The sequence below is a fragment of the Rhinopithecus roxellana genome, chromosome 1 (assembly GCF_007565055.1).
Source record: "Rhinopithecus roxellana isolate Shanxi Qingling chromosome 1, ASM756505v1, whole genome shotgun sequence".
Lineage (NCBI taxonomy): Eukaryota > Metazoa > Chordata > Mammalia > Primates > Cercopithecidae > Rhinopithecus > Rhinopithecus roxellana.
This window is the reverse complement of record NC_044549.1, coordinates 22,277,806-22,299,642: the sequence shown is the minus strand read 5'-3', so window position 1 is coordinate 22,299,642 and position 21,837 is coordinate 22,277,806. Positions and strand designations below refer to the sequence as shown.

General features: G+C 42.2%; 1 protein-coding gene across 1 annotated transcript in view; it reads left to right on the top strand.

Moving 5' to 3' along the window:
• The first annotated feature begins 3,616 nt into the window (after window positions 1-3,616).
• ZBTB11 (zinc finger and BTB domain containing 11) overlaps window positions 3,617-21,837 on the top strand; it is a 30,033-nt gene continuing 11,812 nt past the window's right edge. The window contains exons 1-5 of the mRNA XM_010353328.2: window positions 3,617-4,201; window positions 8,620-8,855; window positions 9,475-9,706; window positions 17,333-18,177; window positions 18,422-18,598. Coding sequence (XP_010351630.1) covers window positions 3,892-4,201; window positions 8,620-8,855; window positions 9,475-9,706; window positions 17,333-18,177; window positions 18,422-18,598 — 1,800 coding nt within the window. The 5' untranslated portion in view covers window positions 3,617-3,891. The remainder of the gene's footprint in view (window positions 4,202-8,619; window positions 8,856-9,474; window positions 9,707-17,332; window positions 18,178-18,421; window positions 18,599-21,837) is intronic.

Sequence of the window (21,837 nt, the reverse complement as noted above, 5' to 3'; positions counted from 1 at the left end):
GGTTGTGCTGGATTTTTTTTTTCTTGTAACAGGCATGTTGGACTTTACATGGTCATAGGTGAACTAGTAAAGAATGCAAGACATAGGTATTTTATTAAAAAGTCTATTGCTCAGGAATAATGCATCCTATAAAGTAAGCCTCTTCCTTGGAGAGAGGTTAAGCAAAATGATGTAAGAAGATGGGTATGGTCAGATGCTACCTTTGCTTGGCTGGGGTGTATAGGGCACATTACAAAAACTTCATTGCCTTAACTCTGGTTACAATGCTGTAACTATTAGGATGTTGCTGGTGCAGGGACTCACGCCTGTAATCCCAGCATTTGTAAGACCAAAGCCAGGTGATCACTTGAGCTCAGGAGTTCAAGACCAGCCTGAGTGACATGGCAAAACCCCATCTCTACAAAAACATACAAAAGTGAGCCAGGTATGGTGGAGAGTGCATGTAGTTCCAACTGGGAAGCTGGGAGTGTGGAAAGTGGAAGGATCACTTGAGCCGGGGAGGTCAAGGCTGCAGTGAGCTCAAATCGTGCCACTATACTATAGCCTGGGTGACAACAAGACCCTGTATCAAAAAACCAAAATATGTGCTTTAAAAATGATTCTCTTGTTAAACTACCTTTTCCCATGATAGACAAATTTAGTTTATATTGGTTTGCTTGTAGTCATTGTTATCTCGCCAACCATTTGCTAATAGCTGAGTTGAAGGTGCTAAAAACTATCAGCTATATTAATCTGCTCTTGCTTTCAGAAAGTAATGTCTAAATGAAAAGCACTGCTGCTTGAATAAAGAGTATCCTTAGCTAAATTCCCAGAGTAGTTTGTTGAACTGGGGGCTTGCCAGAGCCGTGTTAAATTACAAAAATGTCTGAATAAGCTGATATTCAAGAAATTTATTTACTTATTTTGAGATGGAGTCTCTCCTGTTGCCCAGGCTGGAGTGCAATGGCACGATCTCAGCTCACCGCAACCTCCGTCTCCTGGGTTCAAGCGATTCTCCTGCCTCAGCCTCCTGAGTAGCTGGGATTACAGGCACGCGCCACCATGCCTGGCTAATTCTATTTTTAGTAGAGACGGGGTTTCTTCATGTTGGTCAGGCTGGTCTCGGACTCCTGACCTCAGGTGATCCTCCTGCCTCAGCTTCCTAGAGTGCTGGGATCACAGGTGTGCGCCACCACGCGCAGCCCGAGATTTACATATTTAAGATGTGATAAAATAGTAATCACAGCTTACATGTGAATAATAGGCTTCTACAGAAAGTAGGTCATTTTTACCTGCCAACCTGTGCCAACTTGCAAGGATACAACAGTGGACAAATCAGTCCTCTTTAGGGAAACATGATTTTACACATATACTAGGTGAGGGTATATAGTGAATGTCAATGTTTTCCTCCATCCCTATCCTATCCAAGGTGATAGAACTTTTGTTTTTCTAGTGCATGTTAACATTCAGACGTCCAAGTGTTACGGGTAAAATGAGTAAGTCCTTTTGAGAACCCGAAAATGTAAACTAAAATCAATATAAGAAATGTAAAATACAGGCTTTTGCTCATAAAAGCAAAATGTTAGGATTTTGCATGGTTAAGAGTCTTTTTTTGTAATAATGTTATGTTTTATTTAGGGAAATACTGGGAATATAAAGTCATACCCAACTTGAATGTAAAGCTATGCTTGCTAATATTTGGAGAATAAAATGGCCCCTTAAAGTATTGCTTTTCTGGGCTAAATGTTGGCTTTTAATGAAGTGGAGCTGCCCATTCTCATTACCCTTGAGTCTTAGGTAACCTGGGACCCAGAAGAAGCTAGAAAATAAACACTACCTGTTCTCACTATAGCAAGTTTAGCTTTTTACTCAGGAAGGCAACTTGGCCACTGGGAAAGCATTTTATTAAAACGTTTGTTTCTATTGGCCGAAGGGATAATGCCTGCATCAGCAGACTTAGTGCTTACAGGTGGTGGTTTGGCAAAAAAGAGGGATTTTTTTTAACTCTTCTACATCCTATCTGTATTGTTCACAGATTTGAATGTATTCACTTAATAAATTTAATATCAATTAACTTAAAATGTTTATTTTTTTTGAGGCGGAGTCTCCCTCTGTTACCCAGGCTGGAATGTAGTGGCACAATCTCGGCTCATTACAACCTCCACTTCCCGGGTTCAAGCGATTCTCCTGCCTCAGCCTCCCGAGTAGCTGGCACCACAGGTGTGTGCCACCATACCCAGCTAATTTTCGTATTTTTAGTAGAGACAGGGTTTCACCATGTTGGCCAGGATGGTCTCCATCTCCTGACCTCGTGATCGGCCCGCCTCGGCCTCCCAAAGTGCTGGGATTACAGGCGTGAGTCACCACGCCGGACCAAAATATTTAAAGACAGTCAATATGACAGGAGACTGGGGCTGGCCCAACACGTAGACCAGCTTCCTGGGTGCACAGAGGGTGCATTTGGTCTTCTGCTCTCACTGCCCCACCCCATGGGGGAAGAGGTGCATCTCCATTTTTAAATTCCTCCTTTGAGCTATAGTGGCAAACTCAGCAACTAAGTAGGTCCCAGGCCTGGTAGTTCCTTTTTCTTTCGGGACTTGATGGCTCATGTCCCTGCACCTGGAATCTTTTTCAAGGATGTCCGGGCCATCTGGGAATTGCTGCGTGTACACACAAAAACACGCCCCTAACACCAGAGGTTGGGTGTATCATTCTGTTTTCGAGCCTACTGTATTCACCTGTCTGCCCGTCAGCTACTTCTACAAGGGTCAAAGGGCCTCACCCAGAGACTACAGACCCCCTGGTGGAGAAGTGTACTGGCCGTTTCTGCAGCTGGAGCCCTCGGCCTAAAATGTTCTGGCTTTAACAAAGAGGCGACAGTGTCCAACCCCAGTCCCCGAGGAGGGAAGTCAGCCCTGGGCTCCTGTGAGCGCTGCAGATTCGTTTCAGAGAAGGGTGACCGGGGTCGCTGCTCCGGGAATACCAGCTAAACATCTGAATTAGCATCCTCAGCACGCACTGGGAGACGCAGTTCAAGTCTGCTCCCCTTCTCGTGCCCTTATATATATTTGGTGCAAAATGGAGAACCTTTTCCCCTACGTTTGTGTAAAAATATATGTAAATAAAGCTTTATAATAGTGTTACTGACCCCCCTTTCCACTCGCAATAAGATTGACTATATATGCTGATCATTCCAGAAAAATCTCGACTGTTCCTTGAGTAGTCTGGAGCTAGCAGGTGCACTGAAAATGTTACAACTGTTAACTGAAATCTAAATTTCCATATGAATGGGCTATCTCTGGTCCCCTGTCCAGAGACTAATATTTTTCCAAAAGCCTGAAAATATGCTTTTATGATATCGGGACTCTCAAGGTAAACGTTAAAAACGGACTCCTTTACCCCTTCGGATGTCTCCGATAAACTCACAACTGTCCACCAGCTCCCCCTTCACGTGGCTCCTTAGAAAGCGTGGAAAAGGGAAAAATGAAAAGAGAAACTGCCAGGACTTAAGATGTCTGCTTTAAAAACCCTTCGAGTTGCAATGAAGGGCCTACCCGCTTCCAAAATGTCCACCCGCAGTCCTGACGTCACTGGATCGGCTCCATCAAGCCAGAAAACGAGAGTGCGCTCCAATCAGGGCTCAGTCCCCGCCCTTGGCTTGCGTCACTTCCGGTGGTGCAGCAGCCATTTTGTCAGTCGCCAGCGGATCCCGCGCGCTAGGGAAGTGCAGTTCCCCCTGGTTACCAACTCGTCCCCTTTTCCTTCGGACTAAGGGAGCCGTCGAAGAGTGCTCGCCAAAGGCGGAACCGTTTCTCCCTACTGTGCCGCCGCTCCTGCTGCAGCCGCCCGTAGGTAGTGGGCCGTTTTTCTCACCTGTCCCTGACAGGCGCCCTCAGGGAGCCGCGGTCCGCGATGTCAAGCGAGGAGAGCTACCGGGCCATCCTACGTTACCTGACGAACGAGCGCGAGCCGTACGCGCCGGGCACCGAAGGCAATGTCAAGCGTAAAATCCGAAAAGCTGCCGCCTGCTACGTGGTGCGCGGCGGGACTCTGTATTACCAGCGGCGGCAGCGACACCGCAAGACCTTTGCGGAGCTGGAGGTGGTGCTGCAGCCGGAGCGACGCCGGGACCTCATCGAAGCGGCGCACCTGGGTCCCGGCGGCACTCACCACACCCGGCATCAGACCTGGCACTACCTGTCCAAGACGTACTGGTGGCGAGGTGAGACCTGGCCCGCGGTAAGGGGGCGGGCTGGCGACTCGTTGCCTGGGCAAGGCTCGCTGGCGAGGCCTGTTTGCGCACCCACGAGTCGGAGGGTCTCGGACGCCTTTGGGCGTCGGAGCTGCTGCCAGGCGGAGCCTGGAGGGTGGGGGACGCGAAAGGAGCCGCACTTCCCACAGGAAGGAGGCCGGCGAAGCTGGGGGCGGGTCCTGGCCCAGGGTGGGACCAAGGGGGCTTCCCCGGAGGCCGGGCCTGCCGCGGGGAGGGGCCGGACGCCTGGGCTGCGCCAGGTCCGCCTCTTTGGGCGGCCCGTGGAGGCTGAGGTCCCGGCCCTCCGGAGGTGGCGTTTGGCCCGCGGCAGTGAAGGCTGCGGGGTGCACGTTTTCAACTCTGCTGACGTTTGGAGGGAGGGACGAGTCACCCGAGCCGGGTCTCCCGTTTCTTTAGTGCTACGCTTGGGTTTTGGCGAGCAATTATGAGCTTCTCTGGACACATTCGGTAGTGTTCCTCAAATTTCGCCGCTGCCGCGTAAACAAGGCATAATACATTTATCTGCAGAAGTGATAAGGAGTGATTGGGAAATCGCCTTGAGCGTTTTTTAAGAACAAGAATTAAGTGTAAAAGATATCAGATACTCTTTTTTTGGTTGGTTGGTTGGTTGGTTTTGCGGTGGGGGGAGGTAGGTTGGTTGGTTGAGTGGACACGGGTTGCCACGTTCCCCAGGTTGGTCTCCATCTGGCCTCAAACGATCCTCCCGCGTCGGCCTCCCAAAGTGTTGGGATTTCAGGCATGAGCCACGGCGCCCAGCTTGATATTCGTAACTCTGAATGTTTTAATAATCTTTTCCCTAATAACGTGAAAAACGCGTTTGGAATTTTGTATCATTATATATACGCAGAAAAGATATGATTACTGTGACTTTTTGATTGTCAAAAAATAGAGCTCTAAAGTTACTTGACTCTTTGGGAACCTGTTGTAGGGGAGGAGAGCAAGTGTCCTTGGCTTCTCAACCATCTTCCCTCTCCACAGTTGATGAATATTCAAACTGTCAGAATTAGTAACAGTTTACAGTCCCATTTAAGAAAGTTTTTAGGAACAGTTCTGTCACTCTCCATATGGCTACGGAAAAGTTAATTCATAAGTCTTGGTTACTTCGTCTGTGAATAAGGAAATTACTGAATAGGTTCTAAATTATTTTCGGTTTATAAACGTCAAGTTTATTCGTTTACGAACTACTGGATAATCAAATTCTTCCATTTATTTTCCATTTTAAACCAATATCTGAATTAAATTCCTATAAGGACAGACAAACACGAAGAGTAAATTTGAGGTAATGAAGTAATCACTGCATTTTGTTTGGATGGGTTTGGGTAGACATTTGTTGAACAAATGTCTCACACTGAATACTTCAGGATTTGTTAAAGATGATCATTTTAACTATAGGTAATACTGCAAGCTTATATATGCAGGATATAGTCGTTAGCACTTGGCATTTATTTAACCTTCATAAAACCTTAATACTTATCTCCTTTTTTTCCTGGAGACGGTGTAGGGGGGCTTGCTTCTTGCTGCAGTGACACGGTAACAGCTCACTGTAGCCTTGACCTCCTAGGCTCAGATGATCCTCCCGTTTCAGCCTCTATCTGTTTTACAGATGAAAAAACTAAAAGCACTAGGATGTTAAATAACACAACAAACGTCACACAGCTGACCTTTGTGATCTTACACTTTTCTTAACCCAGTGTTATGTGGTATTTTGTGTTCAGAATTTTCTTTTTCTAAGTTGATTATCTGTGAGTGATTCCAATCCCGTTTTTTGTTGTTGTTGTTTTTTTTTATTTTTAGTGTGCGGTGTCTTAAAAGACAAAAACCTGAGACGATGTTTTATTTATTTATTGAGACAGAGTCACTCTCTCGCCCAGGCTGGAGTGCAGTGGCGCCATCTCGGCTCACTGCAAACTCCGCCTCCCAGGTTCAAGCGATTCTCCAAAGTAGCTGGGATTACAGGTACCCGCCACCACGCCCAGTAGCTGGGATTACAGGTGCCCGCCACCACGCCCGGCTAATTTTTCTATTTTTAGCAGCGACGGGGTTTCACCATGTTGTCCAGACTGGACTCGAACTCCTGACCTCAGGTGATCTGCTCACCTCGGCCTCCCAAAGTGCTGGGATTATAGGTGTAAGCCACAGCGCCTGGCCAGTACAACCTCTTTTGGTCTCTAAATCTACACTCATATAAATGCTTTTTGGAGGAAAGTTATATTTAATTCGAACCCATTGTTCCTTTCTTCCTTTTTTCTTTTTTCTTTTTTTTTTTTTTTTTTGAGGCAGTCTTGTTCTGTCACCCAGGCTGGAGCGCAGTGGCGCGATCTCGGCTCACTGCAGCCTTCGCCTCCCAGGCTCATGTGATTCTGGTGCCTCAGCCTCCGGAGTCGCTGGGACTACAGGGGCGCGCCACCACACCTAGCTAATTTTTGTATTTTTAGTAGAGACGGGGTTTTGCTATGTTGGCCACGCTTGTTGTCTGGAGCTTCTTATCTCAAATGATCTGCCCACCTCAGCCTCTCGTGCGTGAGCCACGCCCCAAGCCCCATTGTTTCTTTATGTTCTACAAAAACAAAAAGTCTCTGTGAACCAATAAATTTGGCAAATTCCTAGGTTAAACAGGTTTCTTCACCGTAAAAGTCAGAGGTTCTAATATGATAATGTCGATTGTATATAGCTAAAATTTTTCTGAATTTATGACTTCAGTGTATACTTATAATCAGTGGGACATAATACAATTTGGAAAATATTGCTTGAATACTATATGAAGATTGAAAGTGTAAGGAACTTGGTGGCTGGGCAAGATGGCTCACGCCGGTAATCCCAGCACTGTAGGAGGCCGAGTCGGGCAGATCACTTGAGATCAGGAGTTCGAGACCAGCCTGGCCAAAATAGTGAAACCCCATCTCTACTAAAAATACAAAAAATTAGCCAAGTGTGGTGGCGGAGTCCTGTAATCCCAACTACTCGGGAGGCTGAGGCAGGAGAGTCACTTGAACCCAGGAGGCGGAGGTTGCAGTGAGCTGAGATTCCCACCACTGCATTCCAGCCTGGGCGACAGAGAGAGACTCCATCTCAAAAAAAAAAAATGTATAAGGAGCTTTGTATAATTCGGCATTTTAAAACACTTCTCAGGAATATAGTGTATACCTATATCATTTTAGCTAATAACCTTTTCATTTGTACCTCTTTGAAGATTTGAGGGTAATTTTCTGCCCTAGGTGTGGACAAGCATGCTCTTGTGTAAGTAGAATAATATACAGAAAATCCCATGACTTCTGGAGGCCTAGCTCTGCCATTTTACTAGATGTGACTTTGGACAAGTTACGTTCCTCTTAGGGCTTTATTTTCCTCTTGTATAGAATGGAAATGAATTGTCTGTCTTACAAGGATGATAGTGGGGTGTGTGTATATGTGTATATATATATAAACTTTATTCCTGCCCCATCACCCCTACCCCAGCATGCCGGGAGCTAGAAGTTGAAATTCAAAATCGTCTTTTGTGAGTGCTTGTATACAGTCAACTTTTGTTAGGTTGCATATGCTATTGTTTCACACAACCCTAAAATCTCATAGCTTTAAAAAAAAAAGATTTATTTTAAACTTTCATTACAAGTTTTGGTTGTAGTCCTGTTCCAGGCTACAGATTGGTTTCAGCTTTTTTCATCTGAAATTCAGGTTTAAGAGCAACATCCCTCTGGGACATGCTGTTTTTTGTGAGAGGGGACAAAGATCAGAGAACTGGTGCAAAATAGTACCTCTTAAGGTTCTGTTCAGATATGGTACACATCATGTGTGCAAATCAAATCATATGGTCAAGCCTAATGTCACTGGGGTGGAGAAGTATTAGCTTGAGCCATATTAAATTGTTAATTTGTTTGGTTTTGTTTTGAGACAGAGCCTTGCTCTGTCGCCTAGTCTAGAGTGCAGTGGCACATTCTCAGTTCACTGCAACCTCTGCCTCACGGGTTATAAGTGAGTCTCCTGCCTCAGCCTCCGGAGTAGCTGGGATTACAGGTGTGCACCATCACGCCCTAAATTGTTAATTTGCATAGGTCAGAAACAGGTGAATATTGGCAGTTTCATGTAGTTCCTCTTGCATGAAAACATTGCAACTCACATGAAAATGAGTGGAGCTATATAGTCATCTTATGATTGGAGAAACACATAACTGGGAATAAACAAAAAAAATTACCTCAGCAGGAGAACATCATTTCTAACCTTATATTTTTTGGAAAAAAGTATATTTTACATTCTAATAAACTCTACATATTTTATGGGATATATACTGAAACATGTTAATGTACACCTAATATATTCTACTGTTTTCAGTTAACAGTATTAAATTTGACTTGTTAATATTTTCATTGTAGGTATATTGAAGCAAGTCAAAGATTACATTAAGCAGTGTAGCAAATGCCAGGAGAAACTAGATCGATCCCGTCCAATATCAGATGTTTCAGAAATGTTGGAAGAATTGGGACTAGACCTTGAATCTGGAGAAGAAAGTAATGAATCAGAAGATGACCTGAGCAACTTTACTTCATCTCCAACTACAGCCTCCAGGCCTGCAAAAAAGAAGCCAGTATCCAAACATGAACTTGTGTTTGTAAGTGGTATTCTCCAGTCAGCTTTAAGATTTGTAACTAGTGTACTAGTATTTGCAGCTTTGGTGACTTATTTTTCTCGAACCACTAAGACTGCTTATTGAATAAGACAAAATGGCAATGTACTGTGTTATATAAGCTGAACTGCCTCTTCATTTACCATAAATGTTCCTGTTATTTTTTCAGAATGAACTTACTAATAATTACCTGTTGGTTTGCTGTTAATTATCCTCCCTCCCTTCTTTTGTGATGATATATTGGTGCAAGTAGACAGATTTACATTTCTGGAAGCAGTCTCTGGGTTTATGCCCCAAGGTAAAATTAATCTGGCAAGGTCTTTGTTTTTCACCTGCATCAGTTGCATACATCATCACATTTCTGATCAGTAAGAAGAGGCAGCCAGAAGGGAGATACGGGTTTTCATTAGACCAGGTAGAATGAACATGGCAGAAAATAGAATAGGACAACATATCTTTTTATTTAAATACATAGGTAACAAAGAAAATATCAAATTATTCATAGCTGGTAAAAGGTAATGTGTAATGTGTCTTGTTTTAAAGTTTGTTAAGGATAAAAAATACAGGTGATATATTACTCCTGCTCTCAAACTTATTTTGACAGGTTGACACCAAAGGAGTGGTAAAACGTTCTTCTCCAAAACATTGTCAGGCTGTCTTAAAACAGCTGAACGAACAGAGACTTTCCAACCAGTTCTGTGATGTTACTTTGTTAATTGAAGGAGAAGAGTACAAAGCGCATAAATCTGTCTTGTCAGCAAATAGCGAGTATTTTCGAGATCTTTTTATTGAGAAAGGAGCTGTTTCCAGTCATGAGGCTGTAGTGGATCTTTCTGGTAAGGGTTTTCTATTACTCTTGCTTTTTGCTTGTAATGACATTCTAGAAGAGGGGGATATGTGTGTCTTCCACACAGACTTTATGCCAAAGTAAGAGAAGCCCACTTACAGCAGTAGACTAAGCTGAACTGAAAAGATTCTTTTTAGCAAGATTTCTGTGGTAGAGTTATGGAAAAGGGTGTCATTTCCTTTCACCACCTCTTAAGTGAGACAGTTACAGCAGAAGAAGAATTTCTGGGATTTAAACTGTTAAAAACAGTTTGAGCTAAATCCATAAGTGCAACAAAATTATTACATTAAATGAATATTTAAATGTTATTTAAAAATTGATTGTTTAAGCTAGGTGTGGTGGTGCATGCCTGTAGTCTCACCTACTCGGGAGGCTGGGATGTGAGGTTCGCTTAAGGTCAGGAGTTCCAGACTGTAGTGTCATTGTATCTGTGAATAGCCACTGCTCTGCAGACTGGGCAATATAACAAGACCCTGCCTCTAAAAATAAAAAGTAAATAAAAATTGACTGTTTATGTCTTATTTTGTGGGACATGTAATCGTAGAGTATTTTGTAAGTCTTGGTTTTTAAAGATTAATCATTAGAGTTTAAGTTCAATAATCAAATTATCAATATAGAAAAGTCAAAATTCCAGGTTTTTTGTTTATATCATATTGTTGTTGTAAATAAATAGTTTGACTTTCTTTTGGCTTCACTAAAATTTATATATTGGCTTATGAGTCAACAAATGAAAATTTAGGAAGAATTAAAATAAGTAGCATTATTTATACATTTTCTCATAATATAAAACTTGCTTTTGAATTACTTACATCAGTAACTTTTGAATTACTTACATCACTTTGAAGTATTTTTTCCTTTTTGAAACAAAAAAGTGTCTTTATCCAGGTATGTAAATTCTTAATTATTTAATCACTGATCCTTTTATGCTTTATTCTTTCTGGTCTTATCTCTTCTGGGAAGATACATTTTTTCTTAGCAGTAGCTTTATGTTTAGAGAAAGCAATAATAACAGCCAGACACAGTGGCTCATGCCTGTAATCCCAGCACTTTGGGAGACTGAGGCAGGCGGATCACCTGAGGTCATGGGTTTGAGACCAGCCTGACCAACATGGAGAAACTCCATCTCTACTAAAAATACAAAATTAGTTGGGCATGGTGGCACATGTCTGTAATCCCAGCTACTCGGGAGACTGAGGCAGGAGAATTGCTTGAACCCGGGAGGTGGAGGTTGCAGTGAGCTGAGATCATGCCATTGCACTCCAGCCTGGGCGACAAGAGCAAAACTCCATCCCCCCCCAAAAAAAGAAAACACTAATAACTTTCTCTATATAAATAAATATTTATTAAACATCACTGCATACAAAGAACTAGCCTAGGCTCAGGGGGTGTACATATGAGCAAAAACTTTTTGTAGCTTATAGTTGGCATTACATTCTAGATTTGTGGTATTTGGTTTTTTTTCTGTGTTTGGTGACTCAAAGGAGAAAATACGTCTTACACTGAGCCATCTGAATATAAAAACCCATCACAGGTTATTCTTTTGTTATGTTTGCTTTGGAATTTTTTTCCTATATTTCATGCATCTGGAAGCATAGTGTTGCTCTTTTCTGGTTTCTCAGCAATTTATAGCAAATGAAATGTCTGCCTGAAAAAAACTACAGCACAGCATCCTAATATTCCAACATAATACATCATTTAATCTTCATTCCATATGCATATTTTTGTATATTGTTCAGCAAATATTATGTGAGCCAGTCATAGGTGAAATAGACATTATTTTACAAATATGTTTGATTTAAATATTAAGTAGATAAGGCCTGGGCATAGTGGCTCACGCAGGTAATCCCAGCGCTTTTCAAAGCTGAGGCAGGTGGATTGCTTGAGCTCAGAAGTTCGAGACCATCCTGGGCAACATGGTGAAACCCTGTGACTACCAAAATTTACAGAAATTAGCCAGCCATGGTGTCACATGCCTGTAGTCCCCGCTACTTGGGAGGCTGAGGTAGGAGGATCACTTGACCCCAGAAAGCAGAGGTTGCAGTGAGTCGAGACTGCTCCACTGCGCTCCAGCCTGGGCAACAGAGCCAGACCCTGTCTTAACAGCAAAATGTTTTTATCTTAAGTGGGTCATTTACGGTATCTTAGTCTGCCATACTCCTGGATGTTGAAGTCCCCCCATAATTTTTCCTTCTGCTATAATTGTCCATTTCATTTGAGAGAGAGGAGATTTTTATAAAGTTTTTAAATTGTAAAAAAAAAAAAACAAAATTTACCCTCTTCATGATTTTTCCTTTTTATTTATTTTTAGATAGTCCCTGAAGCAGAATAGGTTCAGAGAGGCTCCCTCCTTTTATTGTTAGTTGACATGTAATAATTGTACATATTTATGGTGTGCAAAATATTTTGGTACATGTATACAATTAGTAATGATCAAATGAGGGTAATTAGGATATACCTATCACCTCAAACATTTAGCTTTCTTTGTTGAAAACATTCAAAATTCTTTCATCCTTTTTTTTTTTTTTTTTTTTGTAGACAGAGTCTCATTCTGTCACCCTAGGCTAGAGTGCAGTGGTGCAGTCATGGGCTCAAGTAATTCTTGGGCTCAAGCAATTTTCTTGCTTCAGCCTCCGGTGTAGTTGGGGCCACAGGTGCACACCATCTCATCCAACTAATTTTTCGATTTGTTTGTTTATAGAGATGGAGTCTCACTTTGTTGCCCAGGCTGGCCTTGAACTCCTGGACTCCTCCTGCCTCAGCCTCTCAAAGCACTGAGATTACAGGGGTGAGCCACCATGCTAGGCTTCTTGTACCTTTTTAAACATATACCATAAACTGTTGTTAACTATATACCCTGCAGTGCTATAGAACACTAGAAGATGTTCCTTCTATCTAGCTGTGATTTTGTATCTATTAACCAACCTCCTCCTACACTCCCCTCCTCTCTCCCTGCCCATCTTCTTATAACCATAACTCTTCTCTCTACTTGTATAATCTAAGGATTTTTTTAGCTCCCCCATATGAGTGAGGACATTTGGTATTTATCTTTCTGTCCTTATTTTACTTAGCACAGTGTTCTCCAGGTTTATCATGTTGCTGCAAATGACAGAATTTCATTCTTTTTTATGGCTGAATAATATTCCATTGTGTATATTTACCACATTTTTTTCCATTCATCTGTTGATGAACATGTAGGTTGATTTAATTTCTTCGCCATTGTGAGTAGTGCTGCAATAAACATGGGGTGCAGGTATCTCTTTGATATAATTTCTTTTCTTTGGGTAGGTACCCGGTAGTGGGATTGCTGGATCATATGATAGTTATATTTTTAGTTTTTTGAGGCACTTCCATACTGTTTTTCATCCTGGTGTACTAATTTAGATGTTTACCAACAATGTATAAGAGTTCCATAATGATTATTATTATTATTACTATTATTACTTTTTTTTTTTTTTTTTTTTGAGATGGCATTTCACTCTTGTTGCCCAGGCTGGAGTGCAATGGTGCAGTCTCGGCTTACTGCATACTCCGCCTCCTGGGTTCAAGCAATTCTCCTGCCTTAGCCTCCCAAGTAGCTGGGATTACAGGTACCCACCACCACGCTCGGCTAATTTTTGTATTTTTAGTAGAGATGAGATTTCACCATGGGCCAGGCTGGTCTCGAACTCGTGATCCCAGGTGGTCCACCCACCTCAGCCTCACAATGTGCTGGGATTACAGGCGTGAGCCACCACGCCCTGCTGTTACTATTTTTTGAGACAGTCTTGCTCTGTCGCACAGGTTGGAGTGCAGTGGCACCATCTCGGTTCACTGCAACCTCCATCCACCTTCTGGATTCAAGTAATTCTCCTGCCTTAGCCTCCTGAGTAGCTGGGATTACAGGTGTACGCAACAATGCCTGACTAATTTTTGTAATTTTAGTAGAGACGGTGTTTTGCTGTGTTGCCAAGGCTGGTCTCGAGCTCCTGACCTCAAGCAATCTGCCCGCCTCAGCCTCCCAAAGTGCTGGGATTACAGGCGTGAGCCACTGCACCCGGCCATAATGATTTTTTAAGTGTACACTTCAGTAGTATTAACTATATTCACATTGTCCTGTAATAGATCTCGACAATCTTTTTATTTTGCAAAATTGTCCATTTCATTTGATTAAAATGTTCTGCGGGGAATGTGTGTGTAAAAAGATTGGAGGTGGCCAGGTGCGGTGGCTCACGCCTGTAATCCCAGCACTTTGGGAGGCCGAGGCAGGTGGATTACAAGGTCAAGAGATAGAGACCATCCTGGCTAACATGGTGAAACCCCGTCTCTACTAAAAATACAAAAAATTAGCCAGGCGTGGTGGTGGGCGCCCGTAGTGCCAGCTACTTGGGAGGCTGGGGGAGGAGAATCCCTTGATCCCAGGAGGCGGAGGTTGCAGTGAGCTGAGATTGCACCACTGCACTCCAGCCTGGTGACAGAGTAAGACTCCATCTTAAAAAAAAAAAAAAAAAGATTGGAGGTAAACATGGAATACCAAAATTATTTGCCTGTTCTCTTTTGATGGTAGGATTGTAAGTGATTTTTTTTTTTTTTTTTTTTTTTTTTTTTTTTTTTTGAGACAGCGTGTTGCTCTCACCCAGGCTGGAGTGCAGTGGCATAATCTCAGCTCACTGCAGCCTTGACCTCCTGGGCTCAAGTGATTCTCCCACTTCAGCCTCCCGAGTAACTGGAACTACAGGTGCGCATCACCATGCCTGGCTAATTTCTTTTGTAAGTTTTGTAGAGACAGGGTTTCACCATGTTGCCCAAGCTGGTTTTGAACTCCTGATCTCAGGCAATGTCTCTGCATGCCCTCCCAAAGCTCTGGGACTACAGGTGTGAGTCATTGCACCCAGCCTATAAGTGATTTTTTTTGTTTTGTTTTAGTTTCTTTTTCTTTTATGGTATTTAAAATAAACCTATGACCAGTATCTTTGTAAAAACGGTATTAGCTATTTAAAATGCTATTTGGAGCAATGCTAATGTTTTCATGGAAAATTTTTCTTATGAATTTGAACTTAGAAATTTAAAGGGTAGGCCAGGCACAGTGGCTCATGCCTGTAATCCCAGCACTTTGGGAGGCCAAGGTGATTGGATCGCTTGAGGCCAGGAGTTTGAGACCAGACTGCCCAACATGGCAAGACCATGTCTCTACTGAAAATTCAAAAGTTAGCTGGGCATGGTGGCACACACCTGTAATCCTAGCTACTCGGGAGGCTGAGGCACGAGAATTGCTTGAACCCAGGAGGTGGATGTTGCAGTGAGCTGAGATCTCACCACTGCACTACAGCCTGGGCGACAGAGCAGGACTCTGTCTCAAGAAAAAAAGAAATTTAAAGGGTATTGGGTACATTATTTTTTTAGTATGTGATTATTTTAAAGGAATTTAATGATTTACCGTAAACTTGGTCTCATAATTTGTAGCAGCATTAATATGGTTTCAGCCTATTTAAGAATTAGCTTCCCGGCCGGGTGCAGTGGCTTACGCCTGTAATCCCAGCACTTTGGGAGGCTGAGGTGGGTGGATCACCTGAGGTCAGGAGTTCGAGACCAGCCTGACCAACATGGAGAAATCCCATCTCTACTAAAAATACAAAATTAGCTGGGTGTGGTGGTGGGCGCCTATAATCCCAGCTGCTCGAGAGGCAGAGGCAGGAGAACTGCATGAACCTGGGCAGCGGAGGTTGCAGTGAGCCAAGATTGTGCCATTGCACTCCAGCCTGGGCATCAAGAGCGAAACTCCATCTCAAAAAGAAAAGAATTAGCTTTCCCAGGAATGGCTGAATTCACCATAATGATAATGTTGATGTGGAGTCCCCTCAGGTTTCAGCCTGAGTCCTAACATCTCACAGTTTAAGACTTCTCTCTGTATGCTTGTTCATCCTTCGTAGGTTCTTTTGCATAAAGTACCACACTTTACATACCTTGAGTCAGAACTGAAAATTACAGCAAATATGACTCTCAATTGTATATTTAAAAATCTCTAAGATAAATTATTGTATGAGAAAAGCAAAGTGCAGAAAAGTATGTGTAATATGACACCTAGTGTGAGAAGGCGGAATTAGAGTATTTGCCTCCATCTGGGTATGGTGGCTCACATCTGTAATCCAAGGACTTTGAGATGCCAAGGCGGGAGTAACCCTTCAGGCCAGGAGGTTAAGATCAGCCAAGACAACATGGGGAGACCTCCATCTCCACAAAATACGAAAATAACCAGGTGCATGCCTGCCCTGCTACTCAGGTGGCTGAAGCAGGAGGACTGCTTGAGCCTGGGAGGTCCAGTTACAGTGAGCCATGATGAATCCACTGCACTTCAGCCTGACAGAGCAAGGAGCTGTCTCAAAGTACCTAAATGAAAAAATAAGACGAGGTGCGGTGGCTCACGCCTGTAATCCCAGCACTTTTGGAAGGCCGAGGCAGGCGGATCACAAGGTCAGGAGATCGAGATCATCCTGGCCAATATGGTGAAACCCCACCTCTACTAAAAATACAAAAATTAGCTGGGCATGGTGGCTCGTGCCTGTAGTCCCAGCTACTCAGGAGGCTTAGATTGGAGAATTGCTTGAACCTGAGAGTCGGGAGGTTGCAGTGAGCCAAGATTTTGCCACTGTACTCCAGCCTGGCCACAGAGCAAGACTCCGTCTCAAAAAATAAATAAATACATAAAAATATTGACTTGGCTGTATAACAAAATTCTGGAGAGCTATACAAATTCTTAACCATTCTGGATATGGACATAGAATTATCACTGTGTAATCTTGTTTCTGATTTTTGATTCATATGAATATTAAGAATTAAAAATGGCTTTTGAAAGTGAATCACTGAGAAATTTAGAAAAGAAACTGACTTTGTTTTCCCACAGAAGAATGTAATACCTCACGTATATAGTAATTATTTCATTCCTTAGACCTGGTATATGCAAACTGCAGCCCAAGGACCACTCTTCCCTTCCTTCCCTTTTTGTAAAGAAGGTTGTATTGGAACACAGCCACGTCCATTGGTGTACATCTGCTTTCCAGCTTCAGTGGCAAAGCTGAGCTGTTGTAGCAGACATCTCATGGCCTGCAATATTTATTATCTTACTCTTAACAGACAAACGTTGCTGACCTCTCCCTTAGGTATTGTTTTTTTACTTTTAGTCATAGAATACTTTGTTCAATAACATTTTTATATGGACCACTATTACTTGGAAGTACAGGTATATTTACTGAAGTGAGATTAGGGGACATGTTGGTTGAACCCTGCCACTCACCTGCCTTCCTCTTTTTTTTAACCCTCCATCCTCCAGCAGCTGCTTCTTGAGGGGAATTTGAGGAATCCCCAGGGTTCTAAGGAGTACGGTTTGAAAATGACTGCCTTATAGCAACTCTTGAGGTAGTAAGTCTGATACTGTTTTCTGTGTTAGGTACTGAGACTCAGCTCATACAAATGAGTTAGTCCAGGTTTAATAAGAAACCAGAACAAAATGCAAATCCAGGGATGATTAGTTGCAGAACAAATGGTCATATTTGCCTTTGAATTATATTTTATATTGTCATAATTCTGTATTGTTTCATTGGTAATTGACTTTTTTGTCTTTACCTTCTTTATATTCATACAGGTTTTTGTAAGGCCAGCTTCCTTCCTTTACTGGAATTTGCCTATACTTCTGTACTAAGTTTTGACTTCTGTAGCATGGCTGATGTAGCCATCTTAGCTCGTCATCTTTTCATGTCAGAAGTCTTAGAGATTTGTGAAAGTGTACATAAGCTAATGGAAGAGAAGCAGCTAACAGTATATAAGAAGGGTGAAGTACAAACAGTTGCATCCACCCAGGACTTACCAGTACAGAATGGAGGTACAGCACCTCCTGTGGCTAGCAATGAGGGAACCACAACAACTTTATCTACTGAACTTGGGGATTGTGAAATTGTACTGCTGGTAAATGGAGAATTGCCAGAAGCTGAGCAGAATGGAGAGTTAGGACGACAGCCTGAGCCCCAGGTTTCTTCAGAGACTGAAGCTGCCCTGTCATCTGTAGGATGTATAGCTGATTCCCATCCTGAAATGAAGTCTGTTGATTTAATAACAAAAAACAACCAGACAAAACTGGAAACTTCAAGCAACAGAGAAAATAACACAGTTTCTAATATACACCCTAAACTTTCAAAAGAGAATGTAATTAGTAGTTCACCAGAGGATAGTGGTGTGGGATATGATATATCAGCTGAGGATATCTGTGCCGAAGACATTCCAAAACGTAGGCAGAATGTTGACCAACCTTTAAAAGATCAGGAAAATGTAGTGGCATCAACAGCAAAGACAGACTTTGGCCCTGATGATGATACTTACAGAAGCAGGCTTCGACAACGTTCTGTTAATGAAGGGGCATATATTCGACTACACAAGGGAATGGAGAAAAAGCTGCAGAAACGGAAAGCCATTCCCAAGTCAGCAGTTCAACAGGTATGATGTAAGAAGGGTTGGCCTTTGTAGTTTTAGCTTTAGGTTGAAAGCATTGTATTGATGAACTTATGGCTATAGTGAAAATTATTTGGGAGGTGAGACGGGTACAAGGTAGCAACTTAATGTTTTAAATGCCAGTAGTAATAATGTGAATTTGAAATCTTTTTGTTAGAAATTTACATCATGTCTTTCAAAATTAAAATTGAGTGGATTTACTTAGATTGTGATTTCTATCCCTTATTAGGTGGCTCAGAAGTTAGTTCAAAGAGGAAAGAAGATGAAACAGCCAAAAAGAGATGCTAAAGAGAACACTGAAGAAGCATCTCATAAATGTGGAGAATGTGGAATGGTTTTTCAGAGACGATACGCCCTTATAATGCACAAACTGAAACATGAAAGAGCTAGAGATTACAAATGTCCGGTAAGTATTTGGAAAGCTAATTGAAGATAACTCTAATTCATAATATATAGAATCCAACTTACTGCTTGGTTATCTTTTCACTTGTATTCTATGTTTTTTATGACTGTATGAGTCATCTTTTGATTTAAATGTGCATGTCATTTACTTGCCTCCCCAAAATATTCAGTGATTTATCTCTGCTTCCTCCCAATACCATAGTAAGACAACAGTGAAAAGATCATTTTAAAAATGTAACTCATAAAAAGGCAGAGAGAACAGGAAATCTTGAAACAACTAAATTCTGGATACAAATAAATAGATGGAGTAACTTATTCAGCAGATTTGAAAGTGTTCACTTCAAGGTTTTCAGTGGGGAAAGCTAAGAATCAACCCAAATTGAATTGTAGAACCACCAAAATGTCTCAGGAATTAGTAGTGCTAGCTACCTTGAAAATAGAGCAATTAACTCACTACCCCTGTCCCCTTAGCCAAAGATCCATCTTCTACTCCCTGGAAAGGATAAAACCATAACTATGGTTTTATGTACTATGTACAGTGAAGCTAAGTGTACTGTACTCAAAACAGGGAAGAGTAAAAGCATACTGAATGTTAAGTTGTTTTTTTTTGGAAACGGAGTCTTGTTCTGTCAACCAGGCTAGAGTGCAGTGGCGCAATCTTGGCTCACTGCATTCTCCACCTCCCAGGTTCAGGCGATTCTCCTGCCTCAGCCTCCTGAGTAGCTGGGACTACAGGCATGAGCCACCATGCCTGGCTAATTTTGTGTTTTTAGTAGAGACAGGGTTTCACCAAGTTGGCCAGGCCAGTCTCAGACTCCTGAGCTCAGATGATCCACCTGCCTCAGCCTTCCCAAGGTATGGGATGCCAGGTGTGAGCTACCGCGCCTGGCCTAAGTTCTTTCTTTTCTCAAGTCCCAGGGTATAGGCATCTACACCCTTAACCATAAAGCAAAAAGATTTCTCAGAGATGAAAAGTCTGAAGCCCAATAGCAAAAGACAACTACTGACTAAAGCTCATGGTTGACAACAGTCCCCTCCCCATTTACATGGAAATTCCAGTGAATTTTTTAATGTCTTATTCTGAAATATGAACAGATATTAGGGATTATTGGCTCATGACAAAAGATTTCAAGAAAAACAACTTTGGCTGGGCGCAGTAGCTTGTACCTATAATTCTAACATTTTGGGAGGCCAAGGCAGGCAGATTGCTTGAGCTCAAATTTCAAGACCAGCCTGGGCAACATGGTGAAACCCCGTCTCTACAAAAATACAAAAATTAACTGGGCATGGTGGCACACACCTGTAGTCCCAGCTACTTGTGGGGGGCTGAGGCAGGAGGATGGCTTGAACCCAGGAGGTCAAGGCTACAGGAAGCCAAGATTGCCCCACAAAGTGAGACCCTGTCTCCAAAAAGAAAAAAAAAAAAAAAAAAGACAACTTTGAGGAATCGTAAGACTAGCGAGAAAAGAAAACTAAAAAGAAAAAAACTTCAGAACGTATGATTTATGTAAGAGATAAATGAAAAAATTAAGTTTACAAAACAGCCAGGTACTATGGTTTTTGTTTTTGTTTTTCTTGAGACAGAGTTTTGTTCTTGTTGCCCAGGTTGGAGTGCAATGGCACGATCTCTGCTTCCCAGATTGAAGCAGTTCTCCTGCCTCAGCCTCCCGAGTAGCTGGGATTACAGTCATACACCACCATACCCGGCTAATTTTGTATCTTTAGTAGAGATGGAGTTTCTCCATTTTGGTCAGGCTGATCTCGAACTCCTGATCTCAGGTGATCTGCCTGCCTCAGCCTCCCAAAGTGCTGGGAGTACAGGCGTGAGCCTCTGCGCCCAGCAGTACTATGTTTTTAAAAGGACACATTGAGGCTGAGCGTGGTGGCCTATACCTGTAATCCGAACACTTTGGGAGGCAGAGATGGGAGAATCACTTGAGCCCAGGAGTTCAAGACCAGGCTATATAGCGAGACCCTCTGTGTACAAAAAAAAAAATTTTTTAAATAAAAGGTCATATTGACTGGTCCGAAGTTAGTGAGTTATCTCGATTGTTCACAGTTACAGATCAAACTCCTTGTTCTACTCTACCCCCTTCTCACTTCTGCACTTGACTAGTGTAAAAAAAAAAAAAAAAAAAAAGCCTAAAAAAATTATTAATATGAACGGTACATTAAATTAAAGAGTTTTTTAGGAATAAAATATATACCATATAAAAAATCTCACAAAAGTTGGAAAATATAACTGATGAAATCTCCCAGAAAATAGAGCAAAAAGAAAAGTTAGAAATTGGGAGTGAAAGAAAATAATATTATTGGTCTAAGATATTCAGTATACAAGTATTACTTGCAGAGCATGGAAAAAAATATAAAGAAAAATTTCAGAACTTAAGGATAGAAGTTTCTGTGTTAAAGGAATACACTGAATGCCCAGAACAGTGAATGAAAATAAAACTGTATTAAAGTACATTATAAAATTTCAGAATCAGTGGACAAAAATAAAATTAGTTAGTTGCCAGAAGGAAAACAATAACATTGTCAGTCTCATAAAAAGGATAAGGATCAGAATGGCTTTAGGTTTTTCAACAACAGCAACAGAAACTAGAAGACAAAGCCACCATGTGTTTAAAATCTAAAGAGAGGATTTCTGACTTGAATTCTTATAGCCAATCAGTCAAACTTTTAATTATAATGGTAGAATAAGAATATGTATATATATTTTTTGAGACGGAGTCTCGCTCTGCCGCCCAGGCTGGAGTGCTGTGGCCAGATCTCAGCTCACTGCAAGCTCCGCCTCCCGGGTTCACGCCATTCTCCTGCCTCAGCCTCCCGAGTAGCTGGGACTACAGGCGCCCGCCACCTCGCCCGGCTAATTTTTTTTCGTATTTTTTTAGTAGAGACGGGGTTTCACCATGTTAGCCAGGATGGTCTCGATCTCCTGACCTCGTGATCCGCCCGTCTCGGCCTCCCAAAGTGCTGGGATTACAGGCTTGAGCCACCGCGCCCGGCCGGTAGAATAAGAATATTTTCAGACATGCCAGGTCTCAAAATTATTACCTCCCAAATTTTCTCAGGAAGCTGTTGACAGACAGTTTCACTAAAATGAGCAAGATAGGTTAAATGGAAAACATGGCATCCAGTTCAACAGAGTCCGAGGGATTCATCAAGACAATAGTGAAGGGAGATCCCAGGATGAAGCTATGTATCAGGTATAGGGAACAATTAGCCCAGGACATAATGATTTTT